General features: G+C 38.7%; 1 protein-coding gene and 1 long non-coding RNA gene across 2 annotated transcripts in view; both read right to left on the bottom strand.

Moving 5' to 3' along the window:
- The window catches only part of LOC148727278 (uncharacterized), a 215,138-nt gene that overhangs the window by 102,509 nt on the left and 93,818 nt on the right, over nt 1-18,811 (bottom strand). The window lies entirely within an intron of this gene.
- LOC111343679 (uncharacterized) lies at nt 1,860-18,478 on the bottom strand. The gene is made up of 13 exons (XM_088728642.1): nt 18,081-18,478; nt 16,789-16,996; nt 14,784-15,100; nt 13,876-14,016; nt 13,283-13,602; nt 9,178-9,343; nt 7,993-8,197; nt 6,998-7,260; nt 5,923-6,063; nt 5,343-5,641; nt 4,753-5,094; nt 3,910-4,177; nt 1,860-3,607 (listed from the first exon to the last, which is right to left on the bottom strand). The coding sequence occupies exons 1-13, from the start codon at nt 18,249-18,251 to the stop codon at nt 3,203-3,205; spliced, it is 3,246 nt and encodes a 1,081-aa protein (XP_088584768.1). The 5' UTR covers nt 18,252-18,478; the 3' UTR covers nt 1,860-3,202.

Here is an 18,811-nt window from a genome sequence, read left to right as displayed (position 1 = left end):
TAAGTGTAACACCTTTCGAAAAGACGATATGTAGTTTTCGCTGACTGAAATTGTCAAGTTCTTGTTACAGAATGGTTTCAACAACAATATGAATTCACAAGGAAATTTGAAAGCACCTGGGCAATTATACTAAAACAATTACTTTCCCCAGGATCAGTGAATATTGTTGAATATCCCCTCGACGATTCAACAATATTCACTCAGCCTGAGGCGAATAACTGTTAACCCAAGAAAATGCCTCCTCCAAGGATATGGATTTCATCAAAGAAATGCAATGTAGCCCGAAATCCGTGCATGCTGTTCTTTACCCATTTCAAACCCATTTTCAAACCTAGTAATTAAAAAGGTTTATTGAAGACAGTCAAGAACGCGGCTTTGCAAGCAGCAACTGAAATTTTTTTAAGTCTTTGACTCCGGAGATCTGACTATTGACTCTCTCTTCCAGCTGCTGCACATTTCCTTGTAAATTAGTTACATGAATTTGGTGTAAGATCACGATAATAGTCTGTATTTCATAAGTTTGATATTCTCATTATTGATTCCTTCTTGGAGTTAAGGGGTTAACAGCCGGCTCTACATGTTTCTGGCATCTCAATACTTAGAACTTGAAGCAAAAGAGCTTCTACGTTCCTCCCACTGTATTATGTACTCTGTGGTGGGTCAGTAAATTGTCATGATGGAAGAAAGTGCTGAGAGAACGATAGAAGAAAAACAAAGATCAACACTTCACTCGACCTTCCTAGTTTGCGATCTTACAAACCATTAGGTCTTCACAAGAGGTCTTCGCAATTGCCAATATCAAGAAGAAATCATGCGACATTATTTTCTCTTGCCAGTGACAACACAAAAATATACGCCTCTTAATTTGAATATATCAAAAAAGTTGAAATGGTAAATTGGCCACGTAACGATTACAAAAGCTGACGTTTCGAGCGTTAGCCCTTCGTCGGGGCGAATAGAGGAATTGTGGGTTATGTGTGCTTTTAAAGGCAGAAAATGGAGCTACGTCATTGGTGGGAACATGGCAACGAGAAAAACACGAATAAAACCCACAGGGATCAACGAACGCTTTTCATTCCACTAATTTATTCGTGTTTTTTTCGTTGCCATGTTCCCACCAATGACGTAGCACCATTTTCTGCCTTAAAAAGCACACACAACCCACAATTCCTCTATTCGCTCCGACGAAGGGCTAACGCGCGAAACGTCAGCTTTTGCAATCGTTACGGTGGCCGATTTACCATTTCAACTTTGTTGATATATTCAACTTATTTCGTTACTCCCACTGACGCAGCCCCAAACAGTTTCTTTCGAAACTATCAGCCTTTATACGCCTCTTAGTTTTGAAAATCCTTCCAACCCCACTTCTGTTCACGTCGTTTAACCCTTTATGTGCTTACAACTCTAAATTTCATTTGAAATGAAAATGAATGAATGAATGAAAATCAAGTAAAGTAAGGATTCTCGCTGGTGAGCTGCAATTTCGGCATATACAGACACTCTTCCCTTTTCCAACGTGTGGCTTCGTGGTACAGTTGGTAGTAGTGCACAACTACTATCTGGGTAGTAAGGGCTCGAATCCTGTCGAAGCTTGAAAACTTTTCAGTCTTTTCTACAGTTGCTTGAATTGCAGCTCATCTGCGAGGATCGTTGCTTTACTTCGTTTATCTCGGAAATTACAGAAACGTGAAATGTGCCTCATTTATCCTTTTGCCATCAAACCCACCGTAATTTGCTGACTCGCCAACGTTCTCCTGTTTCTATGTGAGCTGCTAGTCATCATATCATATAGACTTCTCTAGAGGAATGGTTAACAACCCACTACAACATATGAGGGTGAGTCAGGAAATGAGCATCGGTAAAAGCCCGTGGAAGATCCATTGAAGGAAAACTGGATCAATTCTTTATTTGACCTTCGCAGTTTGCAATCTTAAGACACAAATATTTAAGTCTAACCCGAAAGGTGTTCGCAAATGCCTCATTGCCTCATTTACCAATATTAAGAGGAAATGATAGTGCTTTATCTTTTGCCGATGTTGATCACGCAATTCGTTCATGAAGATATATGCTTTTCAGTGTTGGAAGTCCTTTCAAGGGAACGTCGATTCAGTTCACGTCATCTGACCTTTTTAGGGCTTTCTCTATGATTATGCAAGAACTAGGTAGATGATTTCTGACCTTCTTGCTTTTTATTTCATACAACTACTTAAAAGACAGAGTTTTCTTTAATAGCGTCTCACACCAGATAGTGAAACTAATTGTTAAATCCAGCAAAAAGCTTTCATATTAGCTGACAGAGCAATGTTTGCCAATAGCCAATTTTCCTGTTGCTCTTCGTTGAAATTTGCAACTTGGCCAATACTTGTCAAAGGCGAAAACAAATCAGCCCTAAGGGAATTGATACTAATTTGCTCTAAGTTAAAGTAATCAGCTTAATCATTGAAAATCTTGTATGGTATACTTAACGATACTATGAAGCGATGACTGGTGGACAATGAGGGAGATCCAAGGATACCACTACGCTTCTCAGTGATGGAAATCCTTTCAAGGAAACTTCGATTAATTTCACGTCATTTGGCCCTTTTAGTGCTTTCTCTATGGTTATGCAAGAAGTAGGTAGATGATTTCTGACCTTCCTGCAATTCATTACATTTAGATACTTAAAAAACGAAATTTTCTATGGGAAATCTCTCATAACAAGGGTCTCACACCAGATGGTGAAACTAACCGTTAAATCCAGCAAAAAGCCATCATACAAGCTGTCAGAACAATATCCGCCTGTAGCATTTTCTTGTTGCTCTTCGTTTAAATTTGAAAATTGGCACTATTTGTCTAAAGCCAAAACAAATCAGTTATAAGGGTATTGATACAGATGTTTACCGGCTCTAAATAAAAGTAATCTACTTAATCACTGGAATTGCTGTATGGTTATATACTCTTCGATACTAAATGAGAGGATGATTGGACTGTTGGGGAAAACCTTAAGGACACTTCTAACAGGAAGATACAGTCCTTAACATTAGCACTAACTAAGACCTAAATAGGTTTCTATAATGTACTAACTCGGTTTGAAACGGGAAAACTGGCGAAGGTGAGGGTATTCTATTTTCTATAACAGTCATAAGGGATTACTGCTGCTCCACAAAAGTATACACTTAAAAAGTAAATGAATTGAAGGTGGTTGCCTAACAATCAGAGTTTACTAATATGGTGCTACAGCGTCCTGATAGAGCTGAGTCAACTTCTTGTGACACTTTGTCGCATCTGGTCGATTATCAGGTTTTTTGTCCCAGCAATCCTGCATCAGATCGCGCAAACCAATTGGAGGCTTCTTCGAGCCTTCAACATGTGCAGGTCTTGCGCCCTCAAGCACCTTGTCATAAAACTCCTTCACATCTCCTACCAAATCAAGATGGGCTCTCTTACCGTACCACATCTCCCAGAGCATTATACCGAAGCTGTACACGTCTGCTTTGTAATCGTATATACAGGACTTCATCACTTCCGGAGCGAGATACATAGGAGTCCCCGTCATGGTACCCGTGATCGCTTTGGCTTCTTTGGAAACACCAACATCGGCTACTTTGGCAACATTTCCTAACGACAGCTGTGGGAGAATAAGATAATATCCATGTAGACTGATACAGCTTCAATACCAAAGTCCAAAATTATTCTCTCTTAAAGAGGGCAAAGCAATGTGAAAAAGAAAACAAAGTGCCTAGAGGTGTTAACCTGGAATGCGTTGTCGTTATTCACTGTCACACTTGTTTTATGTGGAAAATAATCAATTTAATGCTGACTCTTCAATGAACAGGAATTAAATTAAAAAAATGGAATAGAAAGAAAAACTCAAGAACACGAGATATGATGTGTGGTCATGATAACCACTAGTTCCAATTCTTAACTTACCAATATATTTTCCAGCTTGAGATCTCTGTGAACGATACCTTGTCTGTGAATGTATTTCAGAGCATCGGCAATATCTTTTGCCCATCCAATCACATTTCTGGCAGCAGTAGGTGTTGATGACTGACCGGGTACCTTGCTTTTATGCTGGAAAATGTGGCTCCTCAAGTTTTCCGTGCAGAGCTCCATAACAAGTATTGTTCGTAGCCGATCCCCTTCCTTATGTAGAGCAGCACCATAGAACTTTACAATAAATTGATGGTTCAGCTTCCTACACAAAGATAACGCATGGGTTAACCCTGTACACTAATATGCATATGCTCTGTACTGTTCTCCATAGATATTCCACTATCTTGATAGGAAGATTTTGGTAACATTCAAGAGCTTCTTCAAGTGGCAGTTACATCCCTTATTTTCGTGAGTTTAACATTTGAGTCAGCAGTAATGATTTAAGGGGTCAAAGGGTCAATCGCCATTAATGACCTTTCGGAAAAATGAATGGTGATAAGTTTACTGTAAAGGTCATTCTTAATTACTATCTCGATGTGCCCTAAAATATACATAGATTTTGACGGTTGTGAAATCCTCAGAAAAGAATGTAATTGAATTTTCAGCGGAATGAATTTTCTCCGTTTTGAAATTTCATTCTTCATTATCTAAGGGATTCCAGACAAATACCACAATGGGGTCCTTGGAAAATATCTTATTTTAAAGATAATAAAAATATCTTATTTGATGCCAGCCGGAATAGATTTAGGTTTTAGCGTTGGGAGATGGGGGAGGGGGTAATTTTTCGAAATTATATAAATGCGAGGTAAACTGATAAAAAAAAAGAAACCCAACAACCTGAGAGTCTCTGTTTCGGAGAGGAAGCCACTAGCAGTAGCCTCGTTGAGCTCTTCTTTCCACACTTTTAAAGCCACTTTCAGGGGTTGAACCCCATCTTCTATCTTTAATGTTCCTCGATAAACCGAGGCGAACGCTCCGATTCCAATAACTGCATTTTCTTGCCACTCTAGATCATCACAACTGATGTCCATGATGGGAGCCTCTTTGATGCCAAACACAGCCATTTCATCCCTTAGATTTACACTCATCCGATGTAAGGGCTTGAAGGAATCATTTCGAGAATTTCGGATGAATGTATTCGTTTGGGAGACGATACGTGAAAGGAGATGATAAAGCGACCTAAGAATGAAACCATAATCTTGATTTTCTCATCTTTCATCACTATACTTACTGCTTACATTACCTTTTATAGGTATTACTATTGTCTCCTTTCAATATAATTCCATCGTCTATAGTCAATATTTCTGTGAACCAATCAGAATAAAGAAATATTTCGTGCACATAATTTTATCAAGACTAAGCAGACGTTTTCATCAGAAGAAAATGTTAAAAAATAACTTCAGTCCCTTGACATTTAAAGCATTTACCTCCACTGAATCTGTAGTCTCGCTTCAATAGTTTTCAATACCATTGACTCAATACCATTCATGAGTTCAGTAAACTCTTCCTTACTTGCGTCTTTTGCTGACATGTAAATAATCTGGGATTCTGGATCTAAGCTGGGCAAACACTCTGTGAGTTTCCTGACGATAGTGTTCTTCACTTCATCAGTTTCTTCTGACGGGACCTGGTCCCACTTGTTGCAAACGAATAGAGCGCATTTTGAGAAAGATTCCCTTTGTTTGTCAAGGGACACCTGTCTGGTGTATTCGATAACGTTTTCTAGCTGAAGACAAAGAGACAGAATAAGTTATTTGTTAACTTATTGATTTGGATATTGCACTAGCTTTCTTTACCCCCATATGGAAAGTTATGAGTCACTTCCTCTCCTTATCATGTTAGGTAAGTTCTATGGATTATTGCATTTGACGACAATTTTTATACAATAAAGTTACTGTAAAAGATTTTAGAAAATGATGAGTCAGTGGCGGAATCCATAAAAAAGATGTGATGTTTGATGCGCACTATTTTTAGTGAGTATCCACTTCGCAGTTCAAATCTCCTTACCATTTCTCTCCGTAGTCCACCGGCGTTTGCAACGTTGATGACGAAAATAATTGCAACAGCCTCTGGGAGGTACAATTTTACTAAGTCCTCCATGATGGCAGATTCACCCAAGCCTGGACTGTCAACTAATACGACATTTTCCTAGAAGAAATGTAAAATACGAGATGCAGCATGCAAGATGTAAAAGGGTTTGTCCTTGAGCATCACTCTTCATATTCCATTTTGATTGGTTGAAGTAAAACCAAAACCAAAGTTATCGCAACAGCCAATCAGAGCAAAGAAATATCTCGCATAGACCAATGGGAACTCAGAGAGAAGACAAGTCTGGTACTTTTTGCTGAGTAAAAACGAGAGTGACTAAGTAGCGATTGGATTTAGTTTGAATCTGATTAGTAATGGTAATAGGACGGAATTGTACCATTACGGCAAGAAATAAAAAAGAATTATCTCTATATTAGATCTACTGGGGATAATTCGCTGATTCAAATAGGAAAATGTCCTTTCTCCAAAGCAGAAACTTTCCTCCAGGTTTTCATGATGCGCCGATCAAATCCCTTACGTTATTTCTGCAAGGAAAAGCTTTGTTTTCTAGGGCACCATCCTGTAATGATTGTGAGTTTTTTATTGTCTTCTTCTGTAGTACTCCGAAACGAATGCCGGGAAACATCGGGTCAAAATTGGGTCAAGATTGGATTTTAAGCGTTGAACGACCGAAGATGTTCCGAAACCAAGAAAAGCCAAGGTCGAGGAATGTCGGGTAAACTCTACAGCCTTCGTTGCAGGCTAATTAAGGCGTTCGTATTCTATTGTTGCTTCACTCCCTCAACAGGACAACATTTGGCTTCACCTCCATAGGGAGGTAGTAGTCATGAAAAAAGGACTGTTAGAATTTGGAGACGTAACATTTTAATCTCTGAGGGTGACTAGGCTCATAAGATTTAAGGAAATGATCGCAAACTTGAAAAGCTCTTGAATTTAAACCAAATTCTCCTTGACAGTGCCATAGGGAATGTCCTATTTCTCTAACCTTCAACAGATAGTGTGGCCAGAACAGCTCAATCTTTTCGAAATTTCAACCCCTCTCTCTGTGCCTATATCCTTTGAAGCTGACAAAATCGGAAATCTGTTGATGGTAAGCCTGCTTGGAGGCTTCGGATGGCTGGTCTAAGAAGACAGTAACTCCAGATTCTTTGTCATCCTTTAAGTGCGCCACCAGCAGTGGTATATTTCCATATCTTAGTTCACAAATGCTGGATGTGGTACTAAGAAAAGAGCACGGAAGAAGCTGCTCTCCAAGGATAAGATTCAACAAGGTGCTCTTTCCTGAACTTGTTTCGCCTGGTGAGTGTAAAAAAGTGGAAATAAAGGGAGGAGAAGAGTAACAAAATTTTTAGGACTGTGCTGATTCCTCTAGTGCTGTTTAATAGTGTAAATCGGACATGAGAGTCTGCTTCCCGCGTCATTCCCACAAGGAATCCTTAATGATAATTTATTTCAGATCTTGTTTAATTCGTTGTCATCAGTAGAGCTAATTTCCACTCTGTCTACCATTAAATTGCTGCACCCAGATGTTCAGATCATAGCTGGCCGTTATTCAGCACACTCGAAAGAAAGACTTCCGTTTGGGAGGCTATCGATAAATAGCCTTAGTTTGTCTGGACCGGAAGATTCCCTATTTTCTCCTGATTTGTTTTTCTTACTGCAACTTAGAAATAAAGACACACTCACTAATGTGTGATATAAGGGGAAATTGGTTGAGTAAATGGTCACGGAAATGGCGCCCTATCGGCATGCAATTAACATGTAATTACCAATAGAAACTGGAAACTGGATAATTAAATGATGAATTAAAAGTTATGTTAGAATTATTAAATGATATGAGGCTTGGGGTTTGCATGAAATTAAAAATGCACTAATACGAGTGACTGTTTAATTAGAAGATGATACTTGTTGTGATTAAGCATACGCTGTTATCTGAAAGGAACTATTTTCGAGGAAGGCATACTTAAGGCAGATGTCTATTGGGTGCGGAAGTTTCAATTTCAGCAGTGTAAAACGAGAACAACGTACCTACAACGAATACAGTGAATTCTTCCTTCTTTAGATTTTGTCTGTGAGCGATTATTTTCTCCTTGAAGTTTCCGATTGTCTGTTCCAAAAGGGCGAGAGCTTTTCCATCCAATGTGTTCAAACAAACATCTGTACGTTCGTAGAAATTGAGCAAGGTCGCTCGTTTTTTATCGTCTCCTTTCTTTGCATCTGACACTGAAAATGCCTGATGAAAGACACAGTGTAAAACAAATGCTGTTCATTAACATTCGGCAGGGTAATTGAAAGATTATATTTTTAGCTAAATTGGTTAGTTTTTGCGTTTTACGGTCATTTTGAGAAATCTTTGCATTCTTTAATTTAATTAACAACTTCCACGCAAACTTTGAATGAAAGCATGCCCTGTTGCTAAAATGCATTATAATCAATCATATATATTTGCTCGCTTGCGATTGGTCTAAACACATGAAGTGACTGAATATATCCCCATTAAAAATAGGGATTATAAGAGGTTTCAATCTAAGTGATACTCCCCAGTTTTGCGCTTAAACACGAAGGCGCGCTATAAAAGGAGCCTTAGGTCCCACTGGACCATTTGTCAATCAACCGTCGTGTGATGTGGAACTCTTGGAGTCAAGTCAGCTTGAGCTACAGCTACTCTAAAGCAGTGAACAGCGGTCGCATTCCTCAAAATTGCTCTATGTCTTCGTCACAATACAAGAATTTTTGAGATTTGTATTTCCTTTCTCTAATGGAAACTGTCTTTATTTGTGGCGGTAAATTTGAGATCGAAGTAGGTGGTTCGCACGTTACCTCATGCCACCATGCTAGTGGAAGTAAACAATAGATATCTCATTAGCTCCTTTTGTTCGTCTACCAGCATTTAAATTTGACCCGCACACGTCAACGGTGAGCAACAAATGAGCCTAGGTCTTCCTAGGGCAGACTTCCTTATATAGCGCGCCTTCGTGTTTAAAATTTAATTCAAGAGGAGAAAGCATTGTGTGGTTGCTACAAGAGAAAGAACATGTTTTTTTTTATAAATTCGTATCAGATAACACCGAAAGGTGAACATTCCACGCTGTAAACAGTACGCTGTTCGTAAAAATTTTCCCGCGCGTTCAGTATTTTGAACACAGTCAATGTCCATGAAGAAAACTGCTTCATAACCTCTAGAGACTTAAGGTATTTTGACAGCGCACTTACAACATTGTCTGCCTCGTTTTTGAAAGACGTATGCATCTCCATCCTTACGGCAACTCTCAACCTTTCAATATCACGAAGGATCAACTTCATTCTCTCTTCTCCGGAAGAATTGCGCGTGAACATTTTCGTGTGGTAGGCCATACGTGCAAGGACGTAGTCAAGCCACCTAAGAATAAAGCCATCACTGCAATTATCTTCCATTTCATCTTCGTGCATAGTCACGATAACTAATCATGCATGCTGATCTCTCATGGAGGTTTTGTACTTTTAAATCTCAAATCAGGAACCATCCTCCTATTTTAAATAATATCACAATGTCCATATCGACTGTTTGTTTGTTTTTTTTTTTTTTAAGTTATTTTTAACCTATTTTCGACTTATGATAAAATGTGAGGTAAAGTGTAACGTCACTGCCACTGTGTTTCTAACAGAAATGAATGTTTATTTTTTCCTAACATACTAGCTAAAAACATAGGCATGCTACGCATGCAAAAAGCTATTTGATTTTTGAATGGTTGGTTTGAATTGGGAGATTAAGTTAATGATGTTTGAATTTTTATAAAGAAAAAGATCATATACTTTCAAAAGATGCTAATGAAAGTATACGATAGTGGAGGAGAAAACAAACCTTCCAATTTTATCAATATTACTCCTACACACGTATTTCATGGTATTGCCACTGGTTAGAAAAAATGTACTGCTTTGGTGCTACGTTTCAATTCCTGAAGTGTCCTCCACAGCCCTTGCTTAGTCTTGTCACGCAACGGCACCTCTCCCTCGGTTGTGTAACGCGACCACAAAGTAATGGCCTGCGCACTCGCACGGGATAAGACTATTTTTACTTCCGTTCCTTCGTCAGAAACAGAATCAAAGTTATCCATTTGCAGCAGTTGCTGCAGAAATATTCTTCCTCACAATTTTTCTTTGAAGGCAAACCGATGCGCTCTTTTATCTCCAATAACTTCTAACCGCGGTCCCCATTCTCCGAACGAGTGAAAAATTATCATATTTTCAAAGTGTTGGATGTGGGCTCTTCATTTGGTTGTTGCCAATCTGAACTTTGCATGCGCAATATGAGATAAAATGCTAGTTGTTTACAAGGGATTGGCACGTGATGGGGTACAGTCCAAGGTAATGTGCAGCTACTGCGAATTTGTCCGATAGAAAACGTATTGCATCGAAAATTCACTAACAGTAGCATTTACCAACAAGTGAATTTTCTTCAGTGGGGAAGGATTAAGCCGTAAGACTTGGATTGTTTGCTGGAAAATGGCATTCATCGTGTACCCACGTATAGTTGCTGTATCGGGAAAATTCCGTTTTTAAACAAGATGTAGTTCATAGGAAACTTTTAAAAGCAAAGAAACGGACATGGCAGTCGACACAGTAAGTAAAAAAACCTGCTGATCTTCTCAACCTTCGCCAAATGAGCAATCACAAGGCAAAAACGATATGCTCTATGCAAATGCTCTGCGCAATTATTACCTCAGTCAGCAAAGCTAGCCTCTCCTAGACAAACGCTCCCGTTTTGGGCCTTTAACTGACAACGCGTGCGTCGTAAAGGAAAGGAGCAGTACATAAAAAACGTTTTAACTTCTAAATGGTAGAAAAATTGCCTAACAACCTTTCTAACCCCAACAGATCATAGCGACGAAGTCATCACAAAAGACGTGAGCCATTACTAAGCTAAGTGGATGAGCTCGCTTTTTTTGGAAATATCTCACTCTCGATGTGCATTAATGTTGCTTTAATTCCACCGCAACATACTGCGGTACCCTAATTTTATGAAGGAAAATACTCTGATAGGTGTAAGCATACCCTAATGCTGTGATTTTATTGGTGGAATATACCTACCCTAATGCAGCGATCTTATTGATTCGAAATACAAAACCTTATGCGGTGAGTTGATTGGTGCGGGATACATACCCTACTGGGGCGATCTTCTTGGTGCAAGCAAAATACCACTTGATACGCTAACAAAGAGATATTAGAAAAAATTAACTTATATGTGCACGATCCTTCGCAGTAAAGCACTATTTAAGCAATAGTGAAAATCAGACCTGAAAAAAATTCAGGCCTGTACGGGATTCGAACCACTGACCTCTGCGATACTAGTGCAGCGCTCTACCAATTGAGCTAACAAGCCAACTGGGAGCAGGCCATCAAATTAATCGAATTAATTTGATAGCCTGCTCCCAGTTGGCTTGTTAGCTCAATTGGTAGAGCGCTGCACTAGTATCGCAGAGGTCAGTGGTTCGAATCCCGTACAGGCCTGAATTTTTTTCAGGTCTGATTTTCACTATTGCTTAAATAGTGCTTTACTGCGAAGGATCGTGCACATATACCTTTCATAACCGCAGTTCATATATATGTATTTCATATATATTTGTTGTTTAAAAAAAATTAAAATAAAAAATGGACCCATTGCATCTCTACAACTAGTGAAATGTTTCTAATCTTTGTGGCTGATTATTATTCAGTACCAAGTAAATTTGAAAAAAATAATGTAAAATTTATTCACTTACGTTCTGCAAAACGTCTGAAAATCATTCGCAGTCGCCGATTAAATATCCTGACGCTTTTCGAGTGCAGTGGGAATAAATAAGCACGGGTATTTTTTATCTATCTTTTCATTGAAAAAAATAACCATATATTAGCGTATCGAGTGGTATGTGTTTCGCACCAATCGCCGCATTAGGGTATTATCTCGAACCATTCCCATTGCCACATTATGTACTATCTTGAACCAATCAAATCGCCGAATTGGGGCATGTTTGCCCCGATTAGGGCGTGTCAATCATGTCACGGAATTAGTATCTCGCAAAGTGTTGCCGTGGAACGAGCCCAACATTGATGCACGTCAAAAACGAAATCAATAAATAATTTTGAGTTCATCTACTCGGCGTAATGTTTCATGTCCTTAGTGATGACTTCGTCGCCTTGATCTGCCGGGGTTAGAAAGGTCGGCAATTAATTGTTGCACCAAAGCGTGTTTTGTGTACCGCTCCTTCATTTGCAACGCACGCGCCGTCAACAAAAGTGTTTAGTCTAAAACTAGGATATGACTTATTCTTTTGTTTTTGTCAGTATTGTTGTCGTTGTTTAGGTTTTCTTGCCTTTGAACACCTCGTGTTCTCTTACATAATTCCACACTTGGTCACATGCCAGAGTTTCTCATATATGTGTTTGAAGTGTGTATTGATTGTTTTTGTAAGCATCTTCTTCGACTTCGTATGGCACAGAATGTAAGTAAATTTTTGTCTTAAGTTGTCCTTTAGTTATCCTTTATATTTATTTTGTTATTTGATTTATTTTTTGTTTATTTTCACCGTTTTGTGGCCTTTCGACCCGAATCACTTTCGTGATTCGCAAGTGAATGAAATGTAATTGTCAAAACGCTTCGTTTTTACTGTGCCTACCAAACGAAAGGTCTAACTCGAAGTTATCACTGTAGTGTTTGTTTTGGAAGGGCTTGTTTTGGAAGGGCTAGTTTTGGTGACTCTGGTAAAGTTTGCACAAAACATTTACATAAAGCATATTTGATCGATAAGGCTGCTTTTACCTTGAGATTGCTCTTTTGGCCAAGGTCGAGAAGATCATCAAGTTTTGTTCACTTTCTATGCCAACTACAATGTCAATATCCGTTTCTTTGCTTTTAGGAGCTCTCCATCTCCACGAATGATGTGTTTATTTGTCATTATTAATTAGGCTTTCCCCGTTAGAATAACATTTTCTAGTAAACAGCCTTAATTCTACGACATAATCTTAACCCACTTTAAAAAAAATTCACATAAAGCGTAATGCTACCGCTAATAAATTTTCCATGCAATTCCCAAGTGCTTTGACGTTTTCTAAGAGTCAAATTTCCTTAACCTACCTTGGACTTTACTCCACCACGTGTCATTTTCTGCATGTTATCACGTACTCCACACGCAGGAGGCAAAAAGTTACTCAAAGTGTCCCAACTCGGCCCACCCATCCAAAAAACAAAAAAAGAAACTCTTGTATGCATAGCATGCAAAAACTAAAAACTAAGACATTTTCATCAGAAGCGAATCAAGTTCTTAAACAGTTATTTCGTTGTTAAGGATGTAAAGCAAGTTACCTTTTAATTTGTAGTCTTTCCTCAACAAGTTTCAACACCATGGACTTAATACCATTCATGAGTTCACCAAACTCTTCCGTGACCACTCCAAGTTTCTGGTATTCACTAGCAACTTTTGCTGACATGTAAATAATCTGAGATTCTGGATCTAAACTAGGCCAGCACAGCTCGAGTTTCGGCAAGATGAAGTTCTTCACTTCATCAGTTTCATCTGACGGCACATAGTCCCACTTGTTGCAAACAAACAGAGCACAGTTTGAGGAAGATTCCCTTTGTTTGTCAAGGGATACCTGTCTAGCTTGTCCGAAAAGTTTTTCTTTCTGAAGACAAAGAGACGAAAATTAGCTACTTGTCGACTTGTTTTTTTTTTTGGGGGGGGGGGGGCTAGTTCAGTAGTTATCTTTTTTTGGAAGGTTATGCCTTACGTTTATTGCTCTGCGAGAGAAAATCGTGTTCGTTAAGTTTCATTAAATTACTCTTACACATATCAAAAATAGAGGATTAAAAAAATTATACCATGTTTGCAATACCCGTGCAGGTCCTAAATTTAACTATTTTGGCAAGAATGTATTTGGCATTTTAAATTGCCTTACCATGTATCGCGTTATTCCACCGGAGTTTGCACTGTTAATGACGAAAATAAATGCAGAAGCCTCTGGGAGGTACTTCTTTACTATGTCGTCCATTATAGGAGATACGCCAATTCCTGGACTGTCAACTAATACGACATTTTCCTAAAAGACATGTAAAATATGAGATGCAACAAATGATTTATTGAAAATTAGGATCGCTCTCTGGATTACGTTTCGGTTCTTTGTCATAAAACCGAAACCAAAGTAATCACAACAGCTATTCAGGGGAAAGGAAGACATCTCACAAGCCAAAGAGCGAACAACTCTTTGCGGGGGAAAACGATTGCGCCAATCGCGATTGATTTTAGTTTTGAATCTCATTGACTGATTGATGGATTGATGAATTCGCACGACTTTTCTAGACCAATCACAGAGCGAGATAAAGGCAACAGTCAATCTAAAATTGCTCGTGTTCGTATGTCCGTTCGTTTTGATTGACATTTAGACATCCTAGGCTAAATTTATCATAAGAATTAAGTTTGACCTTTCTTTGACATTGATTTTTTTATTGCGATGTTACTCAATCATTCGTGATTCCAGCATATTAAGATACGTCAAAAGAGATGTGTGTAACTATTCACTTGAGACGTCAACAACCAATCCGTCATTAAATCAATTCTTGTGACAAAACAGCAACAAAAACCAAGCAATATTCCAAACAAATGCAAGCACAAGCAGTTACCCTGCAGAATGGCTAATGATTTTTATTCAAACATCCCTTCGGTCAATCTCAGTTATTTGGAGATCTTGCAAAAATACAGTTTATATCGTAAATACATCTATGCACAAACATTCTTATAATAGAGCTTTATGTTTCTGTAAATCAATTCTTAGACCCCGATTTATAACTGTGCTTGCTCTTATCTAACCTTCAATAGATTGTGTGGCCAAAACAACTCAACCTTTTCGTACTCTGAACCCTTTTCCCAGTCCGTCTCCAGTTGGACAAATGTGGAGATCTGTTGAAGGTAAGTTTGCTTGGAGGCTTTGGATGGCTTTTCTAAGCGGACAGTCTTTGTGGTGTCCCCTGATTTTTTGTCTTTGAAGTGTGCCACCAGCTTTGGTGTATCTCCATATCTTAGTTCACAAATGGTGGATGTCGTACAAAGAAAAGATCTAGAGTGAGGAAGAAGCTGCTCTCCAAGGATAAGATTTAACAAGGTGCTCTTTCCTGAGGCTGTTTCGCCTGTTAAGTGTAAAAAGGTGAAAATAAGGTGCGAGAAGGGAAACAACATAGGTAAGAATGCTACGTTATTGGTGGGAACATGGCGGTTTGAAAGATGAGCTTTTCTTCAAGATTTTTACGGCTTTCCGTGCCACCTAAGTGTAAGGAAAGACCGCAGATTGCCATATGTTGCTTAGAATGATTAGGTAAATTAAAATGTCTAGCGACTGGTTTCGATGTGTCCTTGTCATTCCTTTCCACGTTTCGAAGGTGTTCTCGGAATCGGTCACCTAGTCTTCTGCCTGTTTCGCCGATGTATATCTTTTTGCAAGAAGTGCAAGTTATGCAATAGATTACATTGGCGGAGGTGCACGTGAAGAGATCGGTGATCTTAATGGATCGTTTAGGTCCCGATATTTTATCAGTGTTGTGAATGAAAGGACACGTTTTGCATCGTGCACGAGCGCATTTATAAGTGCCTGGTTAACAAATGGTAAACACCACGGCGTACGCTATTGAGTTATGGATGCACGCGGAAGGTTGCTAAGCACGAAAGAAGCGTAAGAGTTGCTCGAGGCGATAGCTGAGAGCGACTCTAGCTTCTTGAGTGCTTAGCAAACCTCCCAAGTGCATCCATAACTCAATAGTGTACGCTGTGGTGTTTACCATTTGTTTTATAACATAACATTGATACATTGTAGTTAAAGAGTTACCTTTTATTTAACAAATCTTACGCGACCAGAAAAAACAAGCGCGCGCAGAAAAATAGTCTTTGCATTTGCTCACGTCAGCAGCGTACACCCATGGGCAAATGGGGGACGCTACTGACAGAGAGCGCGCGCTTTACTTTGGTTATGTTATAATTGGTCATTAGTCTGAAAAGAACTTCTGACCAAAAAATTGCCTATGTTTTTGTCGCGTTTGAATGAAATGAGTGGAGGCTGCGCAAAGATAGTGCTTGTCTCTGGATCGTTTTGAATTAATTTAAAGTTTTTAAGAGTGATGGATTTAACTAAGTGGTTGTGAGGATGAAACGTGAGAGTGAATGGAATGCGGTCGGAATCTTCCTTATGCGACGTTTGTAGTGCTGAATGTCGATCAATAAGTTGGGCGCGGTGGTAACCCGCTTGAACGACAGAAACAGGGTAACCACGTTTATCGAAAAACTGGCACTTTGACTCTGATTTGTGGCGGAAATCAGAGTCATCACTACATAAACGACGAAGTCTCAGAAACTGAGAAAAAGGAATGGAATTCTTAACGTGAGATGGATGCGAAGACGAATATAACAAGTAATTATGCGAGTCTGTAGGTTTGTAATAAACACTAGTGCAGAAACCGTTACCTTCAATTGAAACTTTGATGTCTAAAAAGAATAAAGAATTGTCAGAAATTTCCCAGGTATATTTCAGAGCCGGGTGAAAAAGGTAAGAATGCGTCGATTCCACTAAATTTAAATCGAACAAAAGAGTCTGGTTTCCCGGTCGTTTCCATCAAAAATCCCAAACGAAACACTATTTCCCCTCTTTTTCTGATTGTTTTCGTACAAAACTATTCTTTGTGCAGTCCATCATCGGATTGGTACAGTACCTCAATGAAGCCTTCTTTTTTTTATCCACTCTTGAATTTTAGTCTATTGTGTGAAGAAGTTGGCGAAACTAGAATTTAAAAGGAATGGTGGTCAACTTAATTACTCATTTATGACAAACCTGCAACAAGAACAATGTACTCTTTTTGCCGAAGAATTTTTTTGTGGGAAGCGATTTTGTCCTTGAGGTTTCCGATGTTCTTTTCCAAAAGGGTATGAACCTTTTCATCCATCTTGTTCAAACAAAGATCCAAGTGTTCGTAGAAATGGAGCAAGGTTGCTCGTTTTCTCTCGTCTTCTTTCTTCGCCTCCGTCAAAACTGAAAACGCCTGAAGAATATCACAAGGTAAATAAAATACTATGCATCAACATTCGCCCGGGTAAATTAAAGTTTAATTTCGGCCCTAATTGGTTAATTTTACCGCATTATAGTCATTTCGGAAATCCTTGTCACCCATAATATCACTTCTATAGCGCTTAAACATCCCTGTTCTGAGTGCAGCTTAATTTAGGGTGTACGTACATTCATTAGGCTGGTTAAAGCTCGGAAAAACAGCCACAATGCAATCATCTTTAGGGTAGCGTTTGCATTACGTTATCCATGAATACCTATGTAAATATCCATATATTGTGTGAACGAAAGAAAATGTTGATGTTTAGCCAAAGCAATTCCTTGCCAAGATCCTCCCGCACGATTTACCTTTGGCAAAAGAATCCAACTCTTCGGTGACAGTTAAGAGTAGTATAAAAAAATTGTGGTATCTTTTCACCGTAGAAAAGCATCATGTCAGTCTGGACAATAAGTCTGTTGTCATATATTTTGCAGAAATTAGGCAAGCTTTTCTAAGAAAATATGAAAACATAATCCTAATACAATAGCCAACATTTTCCCAAAGGTTTACAATGTTTCCGAACTTTAATCACGGGGTGCAAGGAAAAGACGGCAGAATTGGAACAAAATTTATCAATCCCTGATGTTCTAAGTGCCGTAACTCTCAACTTGGACCGTGAGGCTCGATCGTTGCTCAAACAAACTTACCAGATTATAAACATCAATATGCATGATTATCTCTCACTGTGCGAGCACAACTTATCAATTTCTTATTTTAAATCATTTTGGTGACACTCGTGAACAATAGAATTGTTGATGAAAGCATCCATAAGTAATGAGCGGCCTTGTAATTAACTCTCCGTGTTGCTAAGTTTGAACTTAGAGAAACATTTGGCGATCGAGTGAATGCTACGATTTCCACTGATCCATGGTAATTAGGCTTCTTCTAGTACTACTCATTTCCGAGATGCCATTATTGAAAAGATTCACATGAAATATATTCCGCTTTTGTGTTGAAAATTTATACATAAATTGAATCTGCTAGTAGCCCATGTTTTAAAAGGAAATTCTAGATTTCTCACCTCCTTTGCCGTCCAGCTTGACTTTTTCTTTGACGACCAGAGTGTCTCCTTTACTTTTTGCTTCATTTCGTCCAACGTTTTCAGCCCTTTGATCGGAATGTTTAGCGACGCCATTGTGTTGTACATCTCCGCGATGTCGTTGATCTTGTCAATGTCTGATAATGTACTCATGCTGCACACTGATAAGTTAAACGTTTATGATCAAAATTTAGTCTTTTTCATGTTTAAAAGCTGGGAAATCTGCGAGAAAGGAAAAAAATAAGCCTCAAATGTTGGGCTTCGTTCAGTCAAAGTCCATTACCCACCAACTGTCTGATTACAGTAGTGCACTGTCACGCATCCTGCTACTGACGAGCATTGTCTGAGCTTGTTTGACAGTCAAAGCGTGACTAATCACGCCATAAATAAATATCGAGGAGAATACATCAAACATAGGTACAGGTACATGGAGAAAATAACGGGAAACGAAGTTTTCTTGATTACATTCAACGCCAGTCTTTTTCAATGTTTGTCAAAGAGGAAGCATACATATACCAACAATCGTAAGGCTTAAAAGTTGTTGACTTGTTTTTGTTGTTTTGTTTACTATCCTTGTTGTTGCTTATTATTATTTTACAGAACATTACAAGCAAATTTACACAATCCGCATATATATAGCATTAGCTAGTCTTGGCGGGTATTAGAAATAAATAAGTAAATACTACACATTGCAAGCTAAAGAGTTTGATTAC

Source organism: Stylophora pistillata, chromosome 7, assembly GCF_964205215.1.
Source record: "Stylophora pistillata chromosome 7, jaStyPist1.2, whole genome shotgun sequence".
Taxonomy (NCBI): domain Eukaryota; kingdom Metazoa; phylum Cnidaria; class Anthozoa; order Scleractinia; family Pocilloporidae; genus Stylophora; species Stylophora pistillata.
This window is presented reverse-complemented; position numbering and strand designations above follow the sequence as displayed.